The sequence below is a fragment of the Artibeus jamaicensis genome, unplaced genomic scaffold (assembly GCF_021234435.1).
Source record: "Artibeus jamaicensis isolate MK-2021 breed Jamaican fruit bat unplaced genomic scaffold, CSHL_Jam_final scaffold_1964, whole genome shotgun sequence".
Taxonomy (NCBI): domain Eukaryota; kingdom Metazoa; phylum Chordata; class Mammalia; order Chiroptera; family Phyllostomidae; genus Artibeus; species Artibeus jamaicensis.
The window spans coordinates 70,274,468-70,297,789 of NW_026522030.1; the positions used below are offsets into that span (position 1 = coordinate 70,274,468).

The following is a 23,322-nucleotide window of genomic DNA, read 5'->3' on the forward strand; positions in this document are numbered from 1 at the left end:
CGTAGCATACAGCATGTAACCGCAGATGTGCAACAGGTGAATGAGTGGTGTTACAATCATTTGTCAAGTAAAGTGGATGTTAACTAGCGTTTTTAAAAAATCACTAGTTTTGCAAAAATAATTCCTGTTTAGTTATAAGGCTTGGTTAATATATGATATGATATGATATGATATGATATGATATGATATGAAATGTTAAGTGAAATATGTCTACATAATATCTAAAAATAAATGGAATTTAAAGTGGGAGACAGCATAGGTGGTTGAGGAAGCTTTAGAATTCAGGGGCTTTCAACTCTTGTTGTTCAGTCCACCTAGACAGTAGTCCTATCTTGGTTGAAACTGGTTGTCACATTAGCAAAAATATTCATATTTATCATGAGCAAAGAGATGGAAGAGTAACAACGTTTTCAATTCCAGAGACCTGAAAATGTACACCTTTATTAAAATGCATGCATTTATTAAAATATATATCTTGAAACATCTGAAAAGGTGACATTATGAGCCCCTGAGGTACGTTATATCTTGTAGGAAATAGCATCAAGATATATCTCAGAAATAGCATTTCTGAAAACCGCTGTAATAAAGTAATTGATCTGTTAGGAGATTTGGTCTTGAAGAGTGTCGTCCAAGTTCTCAGTTGCAGGAACTTTGCATCTCATTTTTCTCACTTTGCAACTGCTTCCTGGGGTCATCATCTTGGTGAGAGTTTCAGGCCGTGGCTCTGCTAAGGTGTGGGTGAGGGGCCTGTGGGCCTGTTCTGTTTTTTACCTCAAGGTCTTAAATCACCTAAAGTTCTAAGCTTCATTAAAGGTAAAAGGAAGTGCAACTTTTGTAAGCAGAATAAGAAATCCTGTGCTAGCCAGTTTGAGGAGGCCAGTGCAGATATAAATGATTTATAGGTGTGGGGCGTTGATGTCACAGAGCCAGAAAAAAAAGGAAGAGGCTGGGCTTTTCTTCAGAAAGGCTGTTTGGTGCTCCTCCGTGTGCTGTAGCTTTTCAGGAGTGACCTCTGGGCTAATAATTGACTTTTTAGCCTCAGATCACCTTTCTGTCTTTTGAGAAGGTGGGATTGAGTGTAATCCAGCTCACTAGTTAATTGGTTATAGTGATGCATTGTGATTTCTGCCCTAGGAGCTGTCCAGGCCCAGGCCAGCCAGGCCCAGGCACAGGCAGCTTTAGTGAAGCCTCCGTGAAGGGCCTGTGGCATTATGTAAATTTGTCCTGCATTGCAGGTTGTTTCCTGTGTTTTCCTTCGGTCTTTCTTGAACTTCGGATTGATTGCACACTCCTCCCTAATTCCTTAGGGCATTTGTCAAAATTCTGCTGGAGGAGTCTTGATACTTCGGGTAATCAATTGATAATTTCCCTGTCTTCTCTCTCCCCTCCCCCACCCTCCCTCTCTCTGACTGACACACTCGGCCTCTGATCCACCTCACCTCACAGAGTCCGGAGGTGACAGAGAGCCATCTGCAGGAACCTGCCCAGATGATCTTGCTGGTCTGTGAATCTGTACTCATTTTCCTAATGAGGTCATTATTTGCTTTTTAGCCTACCCTCTTGTTTGTAAAATATGCCAAGAGAATTAATAACCCACAGTTCCCAGTACTTATTTACTTGCCCGAACCAAATGTTTATGTCCTTGAATACTAAATCTCAAGAAAAAGGATTCCTCGTGGGACAGCTGCAGTGATCACTGCAGGCTCCTTCTGAACAATGGAGCCGAAGGCCTGTGGCAGAGGTTCGCTCAGCGCCTTTAGGCACTTTCAGACTCACTCCTGGGCCCTGGAGTGTGTGTGTGGAGAGGGCTCTAGGATTCTCTGCTGCTGCTACCAGCCCCTTCCCTCACGGCCCCTTGGGGTCAGAGGTTGACCTCCCCACTCTCTTCCCCACGCATATGCCCCGTTGAGAAATGAAACTCACCGCCATAGCTCCTAGCCAGGTGTAGCATTCTGAGGTTGGCTTGTTTTAAAACCATAACTGAAATAAAACCTGGAACCGGAGGAAGAAGACAAAAGTAGTTTGCAGCAACATCTCTGTGCCCGGTGGTGCTGGCCCCTCGCACGCCTGGCTTGGCTGGCCTACTGGGGTGTGGGGTTGGTGTTGGGGCAGAGGTTCTGGCTTCATCAGTAGGCTCAGAATTACCTGGGGAGCTCCCAGAACACTGGCAGCGCAGCCTAGCACCTGTGTTTTCTGGATGCTGACCAGGCGAGGCTGATAGAACCAGGTTCCAGGGCCTGCCCAGGGCAGCTATGGCTGATCCATCTGGTTCCTGTCCAGTGAGGTTTCCCTTAGTGTGTCTGACATGGGTCCCATTATTCATCTTCTGGCAAGTTTTTTGCTGAATACAGGTTTGTCACCTTTCCTTGTTTCTTTTTCTACAAGAAGAAACATTTCCTTGTTACCTTTGCCAGATTATTTAGAAGAGTGTAAATTGAAGCCATTTATCTTGAAATGTGCTGTGGGGGCACATTGTTTATACAAGTGAAAGAAATTGTAACAGCAGTATCTGGTCTGGTTTGCAAGGAAAAGGTGTCTCAAGTTTTCCAGGCCCCTCCCCCCTTTGCACATACAGCACCTTGGTCAGAAGGTGCACACGGCCCTCAGGCACGGGCGCGCAGGCCACGTGCATTAGGTCAGGTTCGTGTGCGGCAGGGCAGTCCCTGTGGTTTCGGCGAGCACTTTTTAATGTTTATTATTGATGAAGTTAAACATTGCTAGTGACAATAATGGGAGTTAATCCTCACTCATCAGCCACACATTTTTTTAAAGATTTTATTTATTTAATTTTAGAGAAGGGAAGGGAGAGAAAAAGAGAGGGAGAGAAACATCAGCGTGTGGCTGCCTCTCACACGGCCGCCCCCTTACTGGGGACCTGGCCTACAACCCAGGCGTGTGCCCTAGACTGGGAATCAAACCAGCAGCCTTTTGGTTCACAGACCCTCATTCAGTTCACTGAGATATGCCAGCCAGGGCGACCCACACATTTTTATGACTGTTTATTTATCATGTGTCCTCTGCTGCGCTCTGTGAGGTAGCAGGTAAAATGTCAATTTGGAGATTTTGCTGTTCTGATTGAAACCTGTACATGTTTGTCAGTTGGTGGACGAGTAAGTCGTGAATTAAATTATACTCGCCAGAAGATTGGAGAAGAGGCTATGTTTAATCCTCAACTCATGATTCAGACCCCGAAAGAAGAAGGTGCTAATATTCTGACCACAGAAGCGCTCCGCCAACACCTGGACTCAGCGCTCCAGGCCAGCCGGGTCCACGTATATATGTACAACAGGTAAGTTGGTGGGGAGGGCCTGCTGGCCTAGGCCCCTTTATGATAGTGAATAAGATCGCCCTGAAAAGACAGGTGGGGTGTTAGTTCAAATAGTTTTTGATGAAATGATTTTTTTAAATCTTGATTTGTTTCTAGAGTTTGGTAACCAATCAAATTCATGACTTTATAATATATTTTCAGTAAGTATTTTGGCACTATACCCAAGTGCATGTGGTCCTTCAGGCAGCCCCTGGGTAAGCCATATACCTATTCTGGAGATGTTTCATTGCTTAAGGTATTTTTAGAACAGTTAGATTTTGAATTAATTGCCTTTGGTCAACTTGCAAGGAATAAGAAAAGAATAAACACTGAAGGCTGTTAGTTTGTGTCACAAAGCAAGGAGAAGATTGACAGACTATGGTGAATTCCTGCTGACAGGCAGATGGAATAAGGTGGACACAGGCATCACTTTACAAAATATTACCCTTTGGCTTCATAACTAAACAATGTTGTGGGTATAGTGAAAGCACAGCAAGACAGAGTTCTGGAACAAAACGAACAGCACCTTTTCTTATCTATCTAAACTGTGAGATACCGAGGCAAGGTTCACATCTGGTCCATTCTTGTACAGCATTTAAGTCAGGGCAGGCGCTTGGAATTTGGTGATTGACCGCCTACCTGAATTAGAGAATTTAACTGGATCTTCTCCCTGAACCGTTGATGACTGTCACTAAACCCCATGTCCATGGGACCACTGAGTTCACACTGATATTAACTGTATCCTGTCCTCGTAGACTTTCAGCTCTCTTGACTGAGTGGTTGGCAAGTGTGATTTATTTTTCACAGAGGAGGTGAGAAAGTGGCAACATAGACATATTCAGTGGCCAGGGAGAACAAAGTGAAAATCTGTGCTTGTCTCTGCTATTGTCTCAACCTTGCATGGACTTGACTAGAATGGCTCTAAGAACCATCTAGCTGGAGACAGGGTTCTGGGGCCCAAGATGACCTGGGACACATCACATATCTCTAGCATATTCTTGTTTCCTCATCTGTAAACTCAGTTATGATGACATTTGCTATATTATCCTCTGGCAGTTCCCAGAACAAGATCAGGTACATGTGTACATGAAAGGGTTTTGGAAAATGTAAGGGGATGTATTTCAGCACGTTTGTCAGGCAGACTTGGGTGGAGAGTGCATCCTGGCTCTTGTCAGCACAGCCCTCCCAATCTGTCGGGAGCTTTGTAGGGAAAGCGACTACCTGGTGCAGTTTTGTAACATTGACAAAAGGAAGTGGGTGTCTGGGGCCAGCGTGAGCATGCTGGACACCTTTGTATCCAGAACCTACCTAGTGGGGTAGAGGGGCTTGTCATTCACTTTAGGAGAAGGTAAAGGCCTCTGTACAAGGAAGTAACACTCTTAAGCTGATGGAACCAGAGAACTTTTGTGTGTTAACTCTAAAGAACACCTAGTTCAACCTGTTTCGTTTTTAGGTGAGAAAATTGGAAATTAGATTGATTAGAGCATGCGTCCAAGTTCATACAGTTGTCAAATAGTACAGCCAGATTTCATCCCCTTTCTTATGTGTCCAAGCCCAGTGTGTTTTCTGAACATAACCAGGCCCTTCTCGAGCGAGCATTGGTCAAGTGATATTAAATGTGAACCTACTTGTGCTAGTCTGTGTTGATGCTGTGTGGAATTAAAATGCAAAAATTTATGTAGATGGGTGGGAGGGGATGGAGAGATGGATGAATGGATTGGTACCTTTGGCCCTGCTCTCGTTGGCTGACGGTTTAATTAGGTCAAAGAAAGACACTAGTATAGATGAGCACGTACAAAGTCAGACACAGGCAGTCCCCCCAGCAGGCGCTCCAGGTGCCGCGCAGATCTGAGCAGCCAGCGCTCAAGAGAAGGGGGGTTGTTCTCAATAGCGCTGGTCAAAGAAAGCTTAGCAGGGAGGTGGCATGTTAGTGGGGCCCTAAGCGGTGTGTAGGCAGGCTCCACGGGGGAAAAGGCGAAGTCTAGGATGCCCCTTGGGGTGGCCAGTAAAATAGAACAGTTTAGAGGGATTTTGCTTCTATTTTTCCTTCTCTTGGATTTCCATCCCCTACCATTTCCAAATTTGCTTTTTTTCAGTTCGGCTTATCTCCCTAAGGCATGGACCTATATAGCCCTCTTGTAGGCATACCAGAACTCTATAATAATGCTTGTATGATAGCTAAAAATTAACTGTAGGCCAGCATATTTAATATCACTTCTGTAAGGCAAGAAGGCAAGACCGTAAAGTGGGAAATGGACCTGCCTGGCATTGTCACTTACAGCACTGACTCATGGTTATGGGTGGGAAGGTTCATTCTGAGTGCTGTTAATAAGGCCATTATCTGCCAGTTAAAAAAAAGTAATATTTTCTCATCTGGATATATATTAATATATTATAAACCTCACTGATTTAGTTCCCGGTTATTTGGAATTTGCGATAATTCAACTCTGAATTATTTGCCCTGAAGCTGTTTAATGTACGTGGAAAAGCAGATTAATGGTGTAAACAAGATTATTGGGAGAACGTTTAAAAAATCAAGACTTCTCAAGTACTTTGGTAGCATTCATTTACATAAACACCCACGTGTTAATTACAGTTCAGTATTATCTACTCATTAAAGCAAGCTTGTTGGGTCTCTACTTGGCAAAAGCTCTGCTCCTTTTGACATACTAAAAAAGTGATCAAAAATGTGGTTCTTTGCATATATTCTATGATTCTAATTTTGCACTGATTTCCTCACTTTATTACAATAAGAAATTTTTGTCTCTGCTCTTTACTAGGCAGTGGAAATTGGAACATTTGTGTTACAAATCCGGAGAACTTATCACAGAAACAGGTTACATGGATCAGGTAGGTTTTCTTTCTGTTTACAGAGAAAATCCCCAGAAACACTCGGTGGTATGCACTAGCCTAATGCTGGACTACTCTTGTTAACTTTGACAGATAATAGAATATCTCTACCCTTGTTTAATCATCACACCTCTGGATTGCTTCTGGGAGGGGGCCAAGCTGCAGTCCGGGACAGCGTACCTCCTGTGAGTGCCATGGTCTCGATTTCTGATGTCTGTGATTTCTAAGCTCTAGAAGGTTGCTGATGTTACTTTATCATTGTTTATTCTGTTTCAGTTTCGAACAAGAAATAGAAACATTGAAATTCCTTTTGCGTTTTTTTTTTTTTTTGAGTGAATAGTTGAGGGGGAAAGGGGACTTCAGCAGAATATTTTTTCTCTTTTTAAAAAAAAGTTCTGTAGGCATCATTAAATTTCATTCACTTTTACCAGCCTATTGATATGCAAATGAAATGCAAATGGTTCCAGGGTATGTGTGATTTTTAACTCTTTAAAATGTTTGTAGTTTTGCAGACTGCACTCAAGCTTAACTTTAAGGAGGGAGTTTATTAGTGGGTACATGCCAGAGCTAAACATTTTGAGTTGAAGTTCAAGATCCTCCCATGGAGTAAAAGGCTAACCTTTCTTTGGATCATATTAATGACATTTAAGGGGGAAATCTGCTATCTTTCAAGGCCCTGGGAGTGGATGTTTCAGTTTACCAGTTGGATATTATATATACCACATCATTTAAAGAATAATTGTTAATCAGTGTTGACATTTTCAGTTAATTATGTAAGAGTTAGTGCTCGGGTTATTGTTTCTGTCCTAGCTGGTATGTATCTGCAGAAGCAATTTGCACTGGCCATACCCTGACCTTCAGTGTGCAGTTTGAGATGGGAAATAAGGGGTTTTGTGTTTTCTGGTTGGGAGATTCTGAATAATGACTTCAGCCTGGTTAAGCAGCTACAGTGTGGTTTGAACCACATAACAGGCAGCCAAAAGCCTTTCTGGTCTGTCAACAGCACAAATTCAAAAGTGAGTGTGGGGGGAAGTGGCCCTGATGGCGGTGATGGCAGAGGCGGCAGTGGGGTTACGGGGTTGACTGCCGGGCTGTCAGAGGGAGCTCATAAGTATGGGATTATTACAGGTAATGGAGATCAAATATTTTGATTGATGACACTTACAAAGCAGTTATTAGGCCAGCAAGTGCTAATTTGATACTGTGATTTCCCCTTTTCTCCCCCCTTTCAATTTTGAATCTCAGTCTTCTGTTTAGAAGCACCACTGGCTAACTTTGTTTTTAGGGATTAAAATACAATATATTGGCAATGAAAGATCCTTCGTGCCTTCACTCATTTATTAGTCCTCTGCTTGCCACCTTCACTCAGGAATTATTTTCCTAACTTAGGTTTGCATACAGATAGACCCAAAAGGAGCATTTGTTCTTTATGACGGGGTCCCAGAATGGCAGCATTACCAAAAAAGCCATGTGCACATGTATGTAGTCCATGCACTGTATACAGTCATGATTTTACTAAGGGTCTAGAAGCCTCTTTTCATTGTCTTGCTTCCTAATTTCTTTCACAGAGGTAAACCTCCTTTGCAGTGGACAAACTTTGACCCTTTGGAATTCCTAGAAGAGTTAAAGAAAATAAACTATCGAGTGGAGAGCTGGGAGGAAATGCTGAACAAGGCGGAAGTTGGCCGTGGTTACATGGACCGGCCCTGCCTCAACCCAGCTGACCCCGACTGCCCTGCCACCGCACCTAACAAAAATGCAACCAAAGTGCGTACATCAGTGAGTCTCCTCAGGGTGGGCAAGGGAAAGAGAGTGGTGTTTTCCCTCATTCTTCATTTTACTATTCTCGTTTTTAAGATTTCATTCTCAATAACTTTACTTGTCTGTGGAACGAAATTTGTTCACAGAGCAAAATGTTGTGTAAGATTTACTATATGCCTCTCATTAGCCTTGTTTTTAATGTTCTCTCTGAAACAAACAAGTCCTGAATGCACTAGATCTTAACAAGGCATGTGCCCTGCCTGCTAATTCCCACAATTATGGGGCTTTCTTTCTGCTTTAGCCTCTTGATATGGCCCTTGTTCTGAATGGCGGATGTCACGGGTTATCCAGGAAGTACATGCACTGGCAAGAGGAGCTGATTGTTGGTGGCACGGTCAAGAACAGCACTGGGAAGCTCGTCAGGTAATCCAATACACAGGGAAATTCAAGCCGTCTCATTTTTGTCCTGTCCTGCAAAACCACTTCCCTCCTGACATCTGCAAGTGTATTTCTATTAATACTTAACACTTATCCTAGCTAGGAAATAATAGCAGGCCAGACCAGCCTGAATTGTGGGGAATTTTTCAGTAGTATTTTTGTCACTTTCATTGAGACTACAGCTAGTGACTATAGGATTTTAGACCTGCCCATTTTATATATATAAATAACAGCAGGCAACAGACATAGGTCATAGCAAAGTTTGCAAGGAATAGGAGTTAAACTCCATTGTAGCCTGTTAAACAGAAAAACCAAGAAATGGCAGCCACTCAAGCGTTATCCTTTGTGCACTGGTGCACTCTGTTCTGTCAAGTGTCAGGCACTGCCTCTGAGGCTTGTCCCTCAGGAAAGTTGTCGTCTGGGATTTCCGCACAAGCAAGCATGCAGGAGGGAGCCCGGCATATCTGGTCAAGCTATCAGCTGTCTGCTCCTCTACCCTTCCTATTTCATTGAGCAGAAACTGAGAGAGGAAATTGCCTATTAATTTAATTTTGGGGTCTATCTGTAAAAGGTTTGTAAGGTTACACCTTTAATATGGTACATCAATCTATTAAATAAAGTAACCATCCAGGTCCAGTTTTAATGGGAACATGTGCTCGTGTGGAGGACAGAATGGCTGGGAGGGAGCCGGGGCCCTCATCCTGGAGCTGATGCGGCGAGAGCTGCTTCCTGGGGGTGCTGACCTGTGCCCTCTCCCCCATCTCGTCCCAGTGCCCGCGCCTTGCAGACCATGTTTCAGTTAATGACTCCCAAGCAGATGTATGAACACTTCAAGGGGTACGAGTATGTCTCACACATCAACTGGAACGAGGACAAAGCAGCAGCCATCCTGGAGGCTTGGCAGAGGACCTACGTGGAGGTAAATCGCCAGACTTCCTGCAGGCACCTCGGCAGCTGGGTTAAGCCCCTCAGTTCCTAAGTACTTCGTTTGAATGACATTTTAAAACTTTTTTTCATTAGAATTTATTTTCAAAACAGACTGTACTTCTGGGAACTTGTGGGATGAAAACTCTGGAAAACTTTTTTCCCTTTTCTTGATACTGAAAATCTTAATATCTGGGTGACACTAATGCTAATTAGGGTGTGCTGAAACATTTTGAGTAACTAGTTGTGAACTCCAGAGTTGAGGCATGATGGTGTTTAAAAAAGCACTTGGTTAGCAAGAAAAGGTGTCTGGAAAACATTAGCAAGGCATAGAATCTGTTCACAGCTGCAGTTCCCTTGGTTAGGTCATGTGACAGGAGCTGGCCTTTGTTTCCCAAGCAGTGACCTCTACCAAGCTGCCTGTGACCTTTTAAAGGTGGCCAGCAAATGAACGGGGGAGGAGTGCTCATAAGAATGAGTTGTTTTGGATTAGGGGAATCTGACGGGACTGGAACTCCGTTGTAGACTTACGGAGAGGGGAATGGCCGTCCTCCATGTTGAGTAAATAAAGCTCTGGGAGCGAACTTCAGTGACACCGGCTCACCATAGCCCCACATTCTCACTCGATCGGTGGTCACCCTGACTGTCCCAGGCCCAGGGTCATTTAATGTTAGTCCAAGTTCAAACCTGAATTATGCAGAAGTCTGTAATAAATGAGGAGAAAAGTAGGGGTGGGTCGAGAGGATGTGCCCCTGACATCTGTGCAATTGAAGCTTGTGGAGGCTTTCATTTCATCTGGGACTTAGTGTTGTGTTGTGACCACAGGTAGTTCATCAAAGTGTTGCCCAGAATTCCACTCAGAAGGTGCTTTCCTTTACCACAACCACCCTGGACGACATCCTCAAGTCTTTCTCTGATGTCAGCGTCATCCGAGTGGCCAGTGGCTACTTACTGATGGTAATGATCAGTTCAGTCTCCCCAAACCCATGGGTGTTTGGGTTTCTTTGGTTTTTGGTTTTTACCTTTCCATGATGACTCCTGCTTTTTAACTGCTCTTAACACATGTGCATTTAGGAAAGAGAGAGCTTAAATGGGCTTCATAACAGTTAGAGAGGTGGTCATGTAAAGCAGTTTGCCCATCTCTGATTTGTATCATTTCGTGTGGTGTCTTTAATGTGAATTTTTGTTGTTGTATTTCATAAGTTTTACCTTTTGATTTGGGGTGATGGGTGGGGGAAAACATTAGAATCCTTACACATTCTAATGTTTGGCCTTTGTTTTATGTCTCCCCTCCCTCCTCTTCCTCTCCCTCCCTCTCCCCTTCATTCCTCCGTCCCCCTCCCCACCCCTCCACGGTTCTGCTTGCAGCTTGCCTATGCCTGTTTAACCATGCTGCGCTGGGACTGCTCCAAGTCCCAGGGTGCCGTGGGGCTGGCTGGCGTCCTGTTGGTTGCACTGTCAGTGGCTGCAGGATTGGGCCTGTGCTCATTGATCGGGATTTCCTTTAATGCTGCAACAACTCAGGTACTCAAGGGGCCATCATCGCTTTGTTGGCCAGTGCCCCTCCCCAGGCTCTGACCTCCTATGTGTCCATGTCACTTAAAGGGTCTTCCAGTTTTCCCTGCCAGGAGCTACATTTCTCAGGGGAGTGCTGTCTTTAAATGGACCGTTCCCACTCGTTAGAAGATCCGAATGGGCTTGATGATTAGTACCATGCTCCACTTGTCAGCGGCATTTAGATCAATGGTGAGAGCAGTGGGTCTCAGACTTCATTGTGCCCCACTGGAGCGCTGGTGAAAACTCGATGGCTAGGCCCCGCTTCAGAGTTTATGGTTCAATTTTTGGAGGGATAGGAGTGGAAAATTTGCATATCTGACCAGTTCCTAATGATGCCGGTCCAAGGATTGTGCTCTGAGAACCACTGCTTCAGATGAGTTACATTCCTCCTCATTTATTAAAAAACAATCATTGTACGCAATGCTTAGAAATAGAACCACGTGAGATCTACTGTGAGCTAAAACTGCTATACTTTAGGGATTTAACTATCAGATAAAACCAAATGCTTTACCATGAGTGTAATGTAAGCTGTTCTTTGGGTAGGTATTGGGGGTGCTGGTGGTAATGTTTTAAATACTCCTAGAATGAGCAGAATTGAACTTCACATGTCTAATTCACTGTCCTCTGTTTTTACTGTAGGTTTTGCCATTTCTTGCTCTTGGCGTTGGTGTGGATGATGTTTTCCTTCTGGCACATGCATTTAGTGAAACGGGACAGAATAAAAGAATCCCTTTTGAGGTAATAGAAACACAAAAGAATAAAGCTTTGAGGACAGCCAGAGCCCCCTCTGTTCCTGAGTATTTGTCCTTTCATTTTTCATAACCTGCCCCAATAAGTAATTGAGTCTCCAGTCAGATGACATGTTACTGGCTCTAAATAAGTAAAGTTAGAAGACTCTCAGCAAGTGTATTTGAAGTGCACACCTGTTTCTCTGGGGGGGTTTTTGGGAGGGTGTCACTTTGTCCTCACCATCTTTTAAATCATGTTATCTAGCACCTTTGCTTCTTGGAAAAGCACATGACTGTGCAGATAGCACTGAAAACGCTTTCAGTGCTCGTGTGGGGGCAAAGGTGGGGATGCCCCTTTCTTATTCCCTGACGTCAGCGTTATAAGCGCCCACCCGTCTCATTCCGTCGTGTGTTTGGCTGATTCACACCGTCTGCCCTGAGGAAACCCTGCCCTGTGCAGCAGTCAGCACTGTGGCTTCTCGTCCTCAGGACAGGACCGGGGAGTGCCTCAAGCGCACAGGAGCCAGTGTGGCCCTCACGTCCATCAGCAACGTCACAGCCTTCTTTATGGCCGCGTTGATCCCCATCCCTGCTCTGCGGGCCTTCTCCCTCCAGGTGAGTTTCCAGTGGTTGAATCTGTGGGTGCCGCACTGACACCAAGCGCCCCCACCACCGTGCCGATGGCGCTGTGGCCGCGAACGAAGCGGCACACTGGCATGTGGGGCTCTTTCTTCTGGGCAGACACTTCTTTCAGCAATGAATCCGACAGTCCCTGTAAAAAGAGTTCTGGGGTTCTTTCCTTCCTTTTAAGTCCTGTGGCCCAGATACCTGCAGCCAGGGTATCTTCAAGGCCTGACGCCTTAGGAGTGTCCCTTTCTTATATAGTGAAACTAAAATGGTACCAGGGCCACTCCATGTGGGACACCGGTAAGCCCCTACTTCGGATAGACAGGAGTCCTCTGTACTCCTCCTTGGTACAGCCTACTTCTCAGCCATCCCCACTTCTAAAGGCCCCACCACGTTTCCACACTTACTCTCCAGGCACGCCACCCTCTCTCCTGATTTCACTAAAGCGGCCCAACACAAGGCAGCTTGCAACAAATAGGAAGCTGACAACAAGGAGGAGGTTGCAGTGTTGCCCAGGCTAGGCGATAACTTAAAACTGGGTTATTAGATGCCACTGCGTGAGAATGTGGTGCCATCGTCTGCCTGCAGGAGGGTTTGTTGATGGGCCCTTGCTGCTACCTGCTTTCCACCGTTAGCTTCCACAAACTGTCCTGTCTTCTTTTCTCTTTCCTTTTGGTCCCCAACTCCCTTCTTGGGCTACTGAAGAAAACTCAAAATGTCTCTCCTTTTTTATGCAGAGCAGCTTGGCTCCCACATTTTTTTGCTCTGTCCTTCCAAAGCAGCCCTCTCACACTTAGAGACCATCGAGAAATTTATTTATTTATTTTTAGAGAAAGGAGAAAGGAAGGAGAAAGAGAAGTAGAGAAACATCAGTGTGTGGTTGCCTCTTGCCCACCCCCTACTGGGGACCTGGCCTGCAACCCAGGCATGTGCCCTGACTGGGAATTGAACCAGGCATCCCTTTGGTTCACAGGCCTGTGCTCAATCCACTGAGCTAGATGAGCCAGGGCGAGAGATATTTTTTTAACAAAGAGTGAGCTTATGTGAATCGTGAGTATGGAGTGTTGATACTGTGGTTACAGGGCTGCAACTGTGGTTGACTCTGAACTCAGACTCAAGTGCTGGCACTTCTCTGCATCTGTGAGAACTCCCAGGAGTCTTGATGTGTGTGGTACAACAGATAAAGACTGCTGCTTGACCACTTAGGTGTTCCTGAAACAGTTCAGGGTTTTGCTATCTCAAGGGTATTATTAAAGTTTGTGAAGTACGTTTAAATTTTTTTTAAGATTTTATTTATTTTTAGAGCTAAAGAGAGAAAGAGGGGGAGAAACATCAGTTTCTTGCCTCTTGTACGCACCCTGACCTGGGACTGAACCCACCACCTAGGCACGTGCCCTGACCGGGAGTCAAACCCATGACCTTCCACTTTGTGGAACGATGCCCAACCAACTTAGCCACACTTGTCAGGGATACATTTAAATTTTAAACCTTCAGCTGTTTTCAAAAGAAATATGAAAGGAGCAACAGCTTTCCTTTTCTTTATTTCCTTTTCCCTTAAAATGTGATGTATAATTGACAAGACAGTCAGGTGTTTAAAGGAAACTGCTTCTGATGTCACTTTTTAAGCTGTTGCTACACCCAGCTCATTCCTGCTCCTCTCATCTCTCTGGTCACCAAAGGTGCTAAGTATTGTGACCAAGAAGAGAAATTGACGAGTCGTAAATTAGGTTTCTGCTTATATTTTTGTCAACATGATTAGCTCTTGTGTAGTTACCATATTTGAATTTCATTTCACTAATTACTGATAAAGCAACTTAAAGACCCTGCTGTGTTTGGAACACTAGACTTGTTTAATATTCAATGTTTGGTTGGACCAGTTACTATGACCATCAGCTCCCAATAGAAAAAAGACTTAAACCAACAGGAAAAGGTTTATTTTTGTTACAAATGTATATAAAAATACAAATAGGTGAATAAATGGGTAGAGTTAAATCTGAAATTGGGACCAAAGCTCAGGGAAAAGAAAGTACACCTGACTGCTTAGTAATGATTAAGGAAGATGTCCTCTGGGTTATCGGTGCAGCTAAAGCTTTAGAATGCCTTTGTGTGCAGATGTGCATCTGAGCAACTTCCTTTGCTGTCCCATTCTTGTTTCAAATGCAGCAGGTTCTGGAACTGAGAAATTGTTCTAGAGTCTCTGGTAGTGGGACCCCTCTCCCACCTCTCCCTCCTGCTTGCCCTTCTCCCTCACTGTTCTTTGTCTGCTCTGCCTCATGCTCCTGCTTGTCGTCTTGTCTTCTCTCTCATTTTCTCTTCTTTCTCAGTACACACTGGTGATTCATCAAGGCATATTCTCCTTTAATGGTTTCCTATGGTGTGGTGGTCTGAAACGCTACCTGACTTTTCCTAGCGTCTTTTAGAAAATCCAGTACGCTAAGTTCTTCCAAGGTAAGCACATGACTTAGGGAAAAGGAGTACTGTGGGTTTTGTATTTCTATCCCAAGGCACTTGGAGTATCACTTTAGAAAATTGCATCAGCAGCTTCCAGGAGTCTCACATATTCAAGAATGGCTTCTCGTGACACCAGCTCATTCTCTGTCAAACAAACAAAATTTTAAAAAGAGAAAAAAATCTAAGAAAAAGAAGAAAAGAGAGACTGCACCATGAGTTTTGCAATGATCATCAAAAACTGTAATGCTTTTTCTCTTTTAAATGTATTGACATTTGAAAAACTATCATGTAGATTTTCTTTCCTTTTGTGACCGGTATTAAGTTGTGACTGTGGGCATTCATCTGTATTTATATTTCTAGGGTGCTACAGATTAAGCATCATAAGAGGGAGAAAACCAAAGTGGTTCTGTCCAATAATAAACCTATGTTAACTTAGGAATTTTTCCTATGGAACTTTTCTAATTTTGTGGCCTTTGCGAAACAAAGAGAATTTTTTACCCCATGGAAGCTATCTTACACCTTCTTATCAATCTTTGTCCATGTGTCCAAATGCCATGTCTGTACCAGAAAACAGTGGCACCAGCTGTAACCCTTTGGGGACCAGTGCCCTGTACTGGGGCTCTGCTGGTAACTGAATGGTGTGTGTTCTTCAGTGAAACTCCCAGAAAAGAATGCCTGATTGTTCCAGACGGGCAGAGCGTTTGGATGAGGGCCTCTCTAGGCAGAACCACTTTGTCTCTGTGCTCTCTGCAAGTGTCTCAGCAGGGCCACCATAGATGCTTGCAGGGACTTTGCTTTTAAGCACGATTAGAATTGATTGACAGTGTATGATCTTCCCTGTCATCCTTTTAGAATTTCTTATACTTTCTTAAACTTGCCTTTGCTCTAGGGGGACACTTCTTTTTTCTTTACTAAGAAATCCTTGCTGTTTATTTTTACTGTTTTGGTGTACTTTAAGGGATATTGAAGTTGTTATTTTTTTTCAGACAATGAGAAAATAACATTTGAGAGTGAGTTTAGATGGGATGCTGCTTTGGGATTCTTCTGTCATTACTTCGTGTCCACCAAGAGACAGAGCAGAATGCTCGTCCCGTTTCTTCGGTGCATGAGGCTGGTGTCCAGTTCATTCCTGGGCCCCGTGGAATGCCTGGGTGTCGTCGTGGCTGCACCGCACACCTGGGCCCTGGGCGTGTGCCCAAGTGGTTGGTCTTCACAGTCTCTGCCCTCATCCTCTGTTCAAACTGAGATACCCAGAGTTTCTTGTCTGTGTTGTGTTCCTGAATTCCAAAAATGACTGTAAAAAAATCTGAAAGGATCACACCCTCATTCTTCCCAGCATCCTGTTCTCTCATTGGTCAGCAGTCTTCCCCCAACCCACGTCCCCTTCCCCTCCGTAGGTGACCAGATCTAACAAGAACTCCCAGTTCTCTGTGGGGCTGAGTGCACAGGCATCAAGCCCATATTTGAACTCAATTTACTGGGTAACCTCAGGCAGGTGACCTTCCTCTGCACCATCAGGTCTTTATTAGATAATAGCACGAGAAGCAATGTGAATGTCTGCCTCCTGGTTGCTGTAGAAATCTAATGCATCACGTACAGCTACCTAATCTGCCATGGCTTCTCCTTCCCCCTTTCTCTTCCCCTAATAGTTTAAAACTTACCAGTGCTCAATAGCTTGTGCCAGGTGTGTCCCTCTTAGACTTCCCTTTTCAGATTCCCTCCACATCTCTCCCTCTGGGTCTTGCCCTAGACCTCTTTTGCCTTCTTCATCTCCCTGAAAAATCCTCCTGGACTACCCATCCTACCCGCCCCACATGTACCCCCACCTGCATGTGCTCCCTCCCTTTTCTGAGCTGCGATGGAACCCTGTACGTGCTTTAATTTCATTAATTAGCCTAAATGGTAATTCTTTTATAGGACTGGCTATGTAAGTCCCTACAAGCAAGACTTTGTCTTACTTACCTTTGGGTCTCCAGGACCCAGCGTAGTACCCTGGCTTTTCTTTTTAAAGTACTTACCTGTTAAGTGAATCTTTTAGTCAAAATAGTAACTTGCTTATTAATATAAGCCTGTCCTGCAGGTCTTTAAGGTACCTTATGTATGTTAAAGTGTCTGTTCATATATTTTGAATTGATGGGGAATCCTCACATCAGGCTAGGACGATAAGGGTCAGGTCATTTTCAGTAGAAGCCTCCTGGTTATTTTTTCGTTCTGTACACTTGACAGAGAACTAATTATTGAAAGGCATCTCTAGAACTTGGGTTTGCAATTTTACTTTGAGCATAAATTCACAATTACCATTCAAAGTCCTTGGCAAAGTTCTTAGGATTTTTGGTAGGGCGTCAGTTTCCTTCTCTCAGCCCAAGATGTAGACCCAGTCTGAGAAGGTTTTAGAACTAAGCAGTTCTTTGAAAAACCTCCCAAGAGGTTAAATTGTCAAAAAAAAAGAAAATTTCTGATGATTTCTTGGTTGCTTAGCATTGCAGTTGCATTTCTTCATTGTGCTGCTTCTCATGGCGCCGTTCTGAGCTGGGGAGCCTTTCAGCTGGTCCTCTGCTGACTTTCTTCCATTAACAGCCCAATTGTGTAGTTTTTACTGGGTCAGCAGGAGATTTGCCAAAGCACTACAGAATCTGCCCCATGTTTATTCTAGGTTATGGAGTGACTTTTGAATCTGTACTTATTTATTCTGCATACTATAATCACACACAGGAATTTCTTTCTGCTTAACTCTCCTTGACCTTCTGTGTTACTGCACTCACATGCCCCACAGGCTGCTCCAGGGGCTATTTGGAATGTGCCTATTAAAAACCTCAGGGGACATGTTTGAAATTTTATTTCATTTTTTAAAGGTGACATTTTGATATACTCGATCCATCCTATATATAAACTTTCTAAGTGTAAAATCAGGGCTGCATGAAGTCTTAGAAATATTGTGAAAGGGAAATGTTCCTTTTCATTTAAAATTAAAGCATGTCAAATATCTTCTCTGTTCTGCCTTTGCAGATTTAGTCTAGTTCGGTTGCTAGCAAGATGCTAGTTTCGTTCCTGCTTTTTACCTCACAGGTTCATGGAATTATTAGCCATGAAAAGGACCAGGATGATGGGGCCTGGTCTACTCAGATGGTCTTTTAATGGTGAAGGAAAAGCAAAGTGATAAGAAACTTTTAACATCTATTTCAGGCTTAAACACTTGAACAGGAAAGTGAGAGAAAGATGTTTAAAACACCTTTATTTTTCAAAGCAGTTCTCTGACTGGGAGGAGATGTACTGGTGACCTCTTCATTTTTTTTTTCTGCCCCCAGGCGGCTGTAGTGGTGGTCTTCAATTTTGCTATGGTTCTACTCATTTTTCCCGCTATTCTCAGCATGGATTTGTATCGACGTGAGGACAGGAGATTGGATATTTTCTGCTGTTTTACAAGGTATATTTTCTGGCTGCAGCAGCCTTATTTCTTGGGTACAGAGTGGTAACATTCAGAGAACACTTTAGTCTGTGGACTTGGAAGGAAGCACACTTCCCAGGGCTTGTACCAGTGCAATGGAGGCAGCAGAAGTAATGGACAGAGGACCCTTCCTTGGGGGCATAGGCTAGCAGAGTCACTGGGGTTCTCCACCCCTCAGACCAAACCTTCTCATAGCCTCAAGGTCGTAATACTCACGATTACTTACTTCTATCACGAACCAGCGTTGCTCATTGTTAGGAGTGCGTTGTATCTCTATGGAGCAGGACAGAACAAAGGTTGAAAACCACCCATCTGGAAAAAATAGAGCCTTTTAGGTATTTTTAAAGGAATTATGCCTTGAAAGGTTCATCAGCATATAACTTGACTTTGTGGGCCAAATTCGGGATTAGCCATTCATTTGGCCTCCTTTGATTTGCTTGTGTCTGCATCCAGATAGAGAAAGCAGGCAATGTTTGTGGAGTTAAGCAGTATGCTGTTTCTCTGCTTAATCAGAGCTGTGTGACATGGATACTGTCAGTCATTGGCAGAAATGCAAGCACCATTTCCCTGTTGCAGTGAACTTTGCAACACATTTTCCCCCTTTTCAGCCCCTGTGTCAGCAGAGTGATTCAGGTTGAACCTCAGGCCTACACAGAGACTCATGATGGCACCCGCTCCAGCCCCCCGCCCCCCTACAGCAGCCACAGCTTTGCCCACGAGACGCAGATCACCATGCAGTCCACAGTGCAGCTACGCACAGAATACGACCCCCACACGCATGTGTACTACACAACTGCTGAGCCACTCTCCGAGATCTCTGTGCAACCCATCACCGTGACACAGGACACCCTCAGCTGCCAAAGCCCTGAGAGCACAAGCTCCACAAGGGACTTGCTCTCCCAGTTCTCCGACTCTGGCCTCCACTGCCTGGAGCCCCCTTGTACCAAGTGGACACTCTCATCTTTTGCTGAGAAACACTACGCGCCTTTCCTCTTGAAACCAAAAGCCAAGGTAATCTACCAAACAGAAGACTCTTCCCATCTTGAGGAGGTAACAGGGATTCCTTGGGAATTCACTGGGTGTAAGGTGGTTCAGCCCTCCCAAGGAGCCAGTCCAGAGATGGCGTGGAGCCGTTTCAATGACCTTGTCTTCTACGGGACTGACTCTCTAGGTAGTAAGTGTTTCTGTGAATGTAGGTCAAGTCCTTACATTTTAAACATTTAATTTTTTCATGAGGTTTTTTAAAAATGTGATGAGTATGATTTTATGTTTTTTCCCCCTGGGAGAATGACATGTGCATGCCAGGGCCGGCATGATGGCAAAAGTGAGGCATAAATCAAACAGCTTCTTTGTTCAGGGAGAGTCGGCAACATCTCTCGGGGCCTGACGTGGTGGCTGTGTCCTCTGTTGCAGGTTGTGGTGATCTTTCTTTTCTTGGGCCTGCTGGGTGTCAGCCTCTACGGGACCACCCGAGTGCACGACGGACTGGACCTCACAGACATTGTGCCTCGGGAAACCAGAGAGTATGACTTTATTGCGGCACAATTCAAATACTTTTCTTTCTACAACATGTATATAGTCACGCAGAAAGCAGACTACCCAAATATCCAGCACTTACTCTACGACCTTCACAAGAGTTTCAGTAATGTGAAGTATGTCATGTTGGAAGAAAATAAACAGCTTCCCAAAATGTGGCTGCACTACTTCCGAGACTGGCTGCAAGGTAAGGCGCTGCTGAAGGGCGCGTCCCCGCTGAGGGCTTGGTCTGTGGCGTGTTCGGGTCCCACAGCTTCCTTTTATTCCCTTCCTTAAAGTGTTAGATTATAATGTAACACTGACACATTTCATTGACTTCCAAGTGTTGCTTAAAGTTCTTCCGTAGACTGGTTCTAAGGCAGCCTCCCAAAACTGGCTTTTACCTGTAAAACAATGCAAACAGTGCTCTGGTTGACTGAGGAACTTCTGTGAGAATTTATGAGTGTACATTAGGAGATGAGAAAGTACATTATAAACTATGGAGCTGGATACTTCTAGAGTTCTTTTGGGGGGATGATTGCTGCTTTGGGTGACCAAGTAGAAAAAAAGTGTTGATGGATTTCTAGGCTGACTCACTGCCGATTTAGAGCCTCTGCTACACCGGCCGGTGTTGCATCATGGGTGGATACAATTTAACATTCATATTTTGGCCATCTTTTGATTTGGCATAAAATGCTATGAAGTAAAGGTAAAAATTCTTAATCACATCTCACAGTATTTCATAAAAATGGGGCAGGTGGAGGAGGGCACAGTGGGGGAGAATAGGGACGAAAAGACTTTGCTGGGGGCATGACTCAGTGTGAGATGTTTATGGAGTCGTAGACTTGAAACCTGCATGGTTTTGCGAACCAATGTGACCTCAATAAATTCAATTAAAATGTAAAGAAAATGCCTTTTATAGCTTCTTACCTTGCTTTTAGAAACATCTCTAGGGAATAGTTGTCAGCTGGAGGAAAAAAAAAGACCTAAATTTGCTCCTAGCTGCTGACCGAATATGAATGTATTCGGTGATTCCAAGAACATCTGTTCATTTATTCTGTGTTGACACATGGAAAGTGAAGTGGAGAATCAAGATAATTATCCACACAATTCAAGCAAAAATGCTGTCACCAAAATACCCAAATAATTATGGCCCCCAAGATTTTTTTGACTTAAGTTATCCAAATGATTGTCTTAATTTCCCACTTAATTAGACTTGTTTAAACACAAATTTAAGTGCCTTGTTTTTGGTCTTAAGTCAACATATTTGCATGTAAAGATTAGGCAGCCAGTTTCCCTGAAATGGTAGACAACTTTGGTTGAAAATTGTTCAGTACAGTTTCTGGCTTTGACTTGTGTTCCTAGAATTTTGTTCATTACATATATGTCAGATTTGACCCCTTTTCTTGGGGAAAGCAAAGAAAACTACATGATACAAATATTTTTAACACATTCATACAATTAATTTGAATTTGTTTCTAGTCTTATTGGGAAGCAGTGTTTTTAGGATAATGAGTCAGAAGAGGATCAGACACCTGAGAGATTCCCTGCTTTTCATTTTTTCCCTCCATTGGCCAAAGACATGCAAATAACTTGCCACAAATGACAAAGAGGTCTGCAGTGCACTGCCAGGATTTGAGCAAAGAAGGGTTGCTGTAGAATTGATTTCAGTGTCTCCAGCCATTCCTGTGGATGCGCAGTGTGGCATGTTGGGCGGAGTTTGGGAAGGGGGCCCAGTGGTATTGTCTCCAGGCAGGGCAGAGGGCTAAGCCTTTTATAGTGTGTTGTAAATTATATCTGTGCCTTCATACCTTTAAAGATCTAAAGCAGTTGGACTTGAGAATCCTTTTTAAAAGTGCATTTGAATCATGTTTTGATTGCTAAGTGAGCCGTACCCACCTAGACCAAGTGAGATCCATTTAATGCTCCTAAGTCGGGGTCCCAGCCAGGCTTAGAACCAACTGCAGGTGACCGTCTGCATCCAGTGCCTCTGTATCCGGCAGAGGCACTGGATACAGATACTAGGACCCTTAGTGGCCTAGAGGTACTTCGGGCCCATCCAGTGGTTGATTTGGTCTATGAACATATCCTGCAAGGAAGCAGCCGTCCTTGAATCATCTCTCCTTCAAAACAGTTTGTGTGGTTGTTCAGTGTTGGAACCCTTGTGGGTTGTCAATGGAATTACCACTGAAAACCATGTTATCCTCCTGGTCTTGATCAATATTTTGATAGTTGTGGGGGTTGAATTCATAAAAATAGAAAATGGCAATACAGAAATTATCCCATGTGTCATCTTTAAACACACATGCAAAAAGGTAAAGTTGGGGATAAAAACCACTTTGTGCATCATATATACAGACGGTGTTTGTTTACATTTCACACTGAATTATGTAAATGAAATTTAAGTTAATATTTTCTTTTTAGGGTCCCATATCAATCAGCAGTTGGGATAATTAGCTCAGAACTTTTCACCGGGAAATAATTAGTATAAATATTAAAAATGAGAGAAGTTTTATCTAAAACTTTTCATGTTTTGCTCTAAAATAAGTAAAATGTCACAGTGTTTTCTGCAGTATGCATATGTTAGAATATAAAATGTTAACCAAGGGGCAGTAGAAGCAAATCCTTGCCCTTGTTTTGTGCCCAGAGTCACGGGTGGTATGTGCACTTAGGCCAGCCCACTGTTCCTTGAGCTTTTGGTGATTAGTCAGAAAATAATATACTAATTATAAGGACTTAATTTTTCCATTAAGTCAGTGACTGTTTCTCATTCCAAGGAGAGTAAAAGCCACGTGGGGGCCACCAGCATGGATGAGGAGTGGAACCGTATTGCCAGCAGGGTGGGCCGCCCAGTCCGGATCTTTCTTCCTTTGTTTCACTCTATGGCATGCCAGAATTCTTAGCACATAACTACCTTTAAACTATACTCAGACTTTGGATGCCCCCTGTGTGCCACCAGACGTTGTTGGTGCCTGTGTTAACTCTACTAATCTTCCATGCATTTTCAGCAAATCCTTCCTGGGCACTGTACTGTGTTCGGAGTAATTTAGAGCATCAGTGGCTCAAGCCAGCTGTGGAGTCGGGCTGCCCAGGTCCAGAGCTTAGCTCCAGCACGTGCCTGCTGGTTGTCTTTCTCATGTAGTTTTACCTTTCCAAGGCTCGGACTCCTCATCTGTGAAGTGGAATAACACAGCCATCTCACAAGGCTGTTGCAGGAATTAAACTAGAGGTAATCCATGTGAAATGCCTAAACAGCCCAGGTCTCACTAAGCACGAGCCGCTCCTTAGGATGGAACAGGTCAGGAAGGAAAGGGTTAAAGGACCATACAAGCCTTGAAGGGATGAAAATTCTATTGTGGGGAAAACAGATCAGGCCTCTGTTTTTAGGAAGGTGGGGTTGATTTTCCTCTCCTGTTTGTTTTTTTCAAAAACAGGGGAAAAAAAGGCTTTAGGTAATAAAATGACATCTGTTTAATACAGCTTGTTGTGTGCCTGCCTTGCTATGAAAACCAGCCTCTGTGAGTGCTGGGAGCCCGCCGACCCGGTGGTCTCACTGTTGCTGCTCCTCCACACTCCCCTTACTTAAACAGGGCCTTCTTTCACCACTGAACCCGCAGTCCTCATCCCCAAATTGTTCATATAAAAACAATGCCCACAGCAATGTCGGAAGGAAGGCTCGGTTTAAAGAGAGACAGAGACAGAAGCAGGATCCTATGCTC

General features: G+C 44.0%; 1 protein-coding gene across 5 annotated transcripts in view; it reads left to right on the forward strand.

The window, feature by feature from the left end:
* Positions 1 to 23,322, forward strand: part of PTCH1 (patched 1) — a 59,640-nt gene that overhangs the window by 18,011 nt on the left and 18,307 nt on the right. For all 5 annotated transcript variants that reach the window (XM_037141002.2, XM_053656325.1, XM_053656326.1 and 2 more), the window contains 13 exons: positions 3,100 to 3,289; positions 6,088 to 6,157; positions 6,251 to 6,342; positions 7,726 to 7,924; positions 8,220 to 8,341; positions 9,128 to 9,275; positions 10,106 to 10,237; positions 10,649 to 10,804; positions 11,477 to 11,575; positions 12,055 to 12,180; positions 17,949 to 18,067; positions 18,697 to 19,099; positions 19,502 to 19,811. In XM_037141002.2, coding sequence (XP_036996897.2) covers positions 3,100 to 3,289; positions 6,088 to 6,157; positions 6,251 to 6,342; positions 7,726 to 7,924; positions 8,220 to 8,341; positions 9,128 to 9,275; positions 10,106 to 10,237; positions 10,649 to 10,804; positions 11,477 to 11,575; positions 12,055 to 12,180; positions 17,949 to 18,067; positions 18,697 to 19,099; positions 19,502 to 19,811 — 2,166 coding nt within the window. The remainder of the gene's footprint in view (positions 1 to 3,099; positions 3,290 to 6,087; positions 6,158 to 6,250; positions 6,343 to 7,725; positions 7,925 to 8,219; positions 8,342 to 9,127; positions 9,276 to 10,105; positions 10,238 to 10,648; positions 10,805 to 11,476; positions 11,576 to 12,054; positions 12,181 to 17,948; positions 18,068 to 18,696; positions 19,100 to 19,501; positions 19,812 to 23,322) is intronic.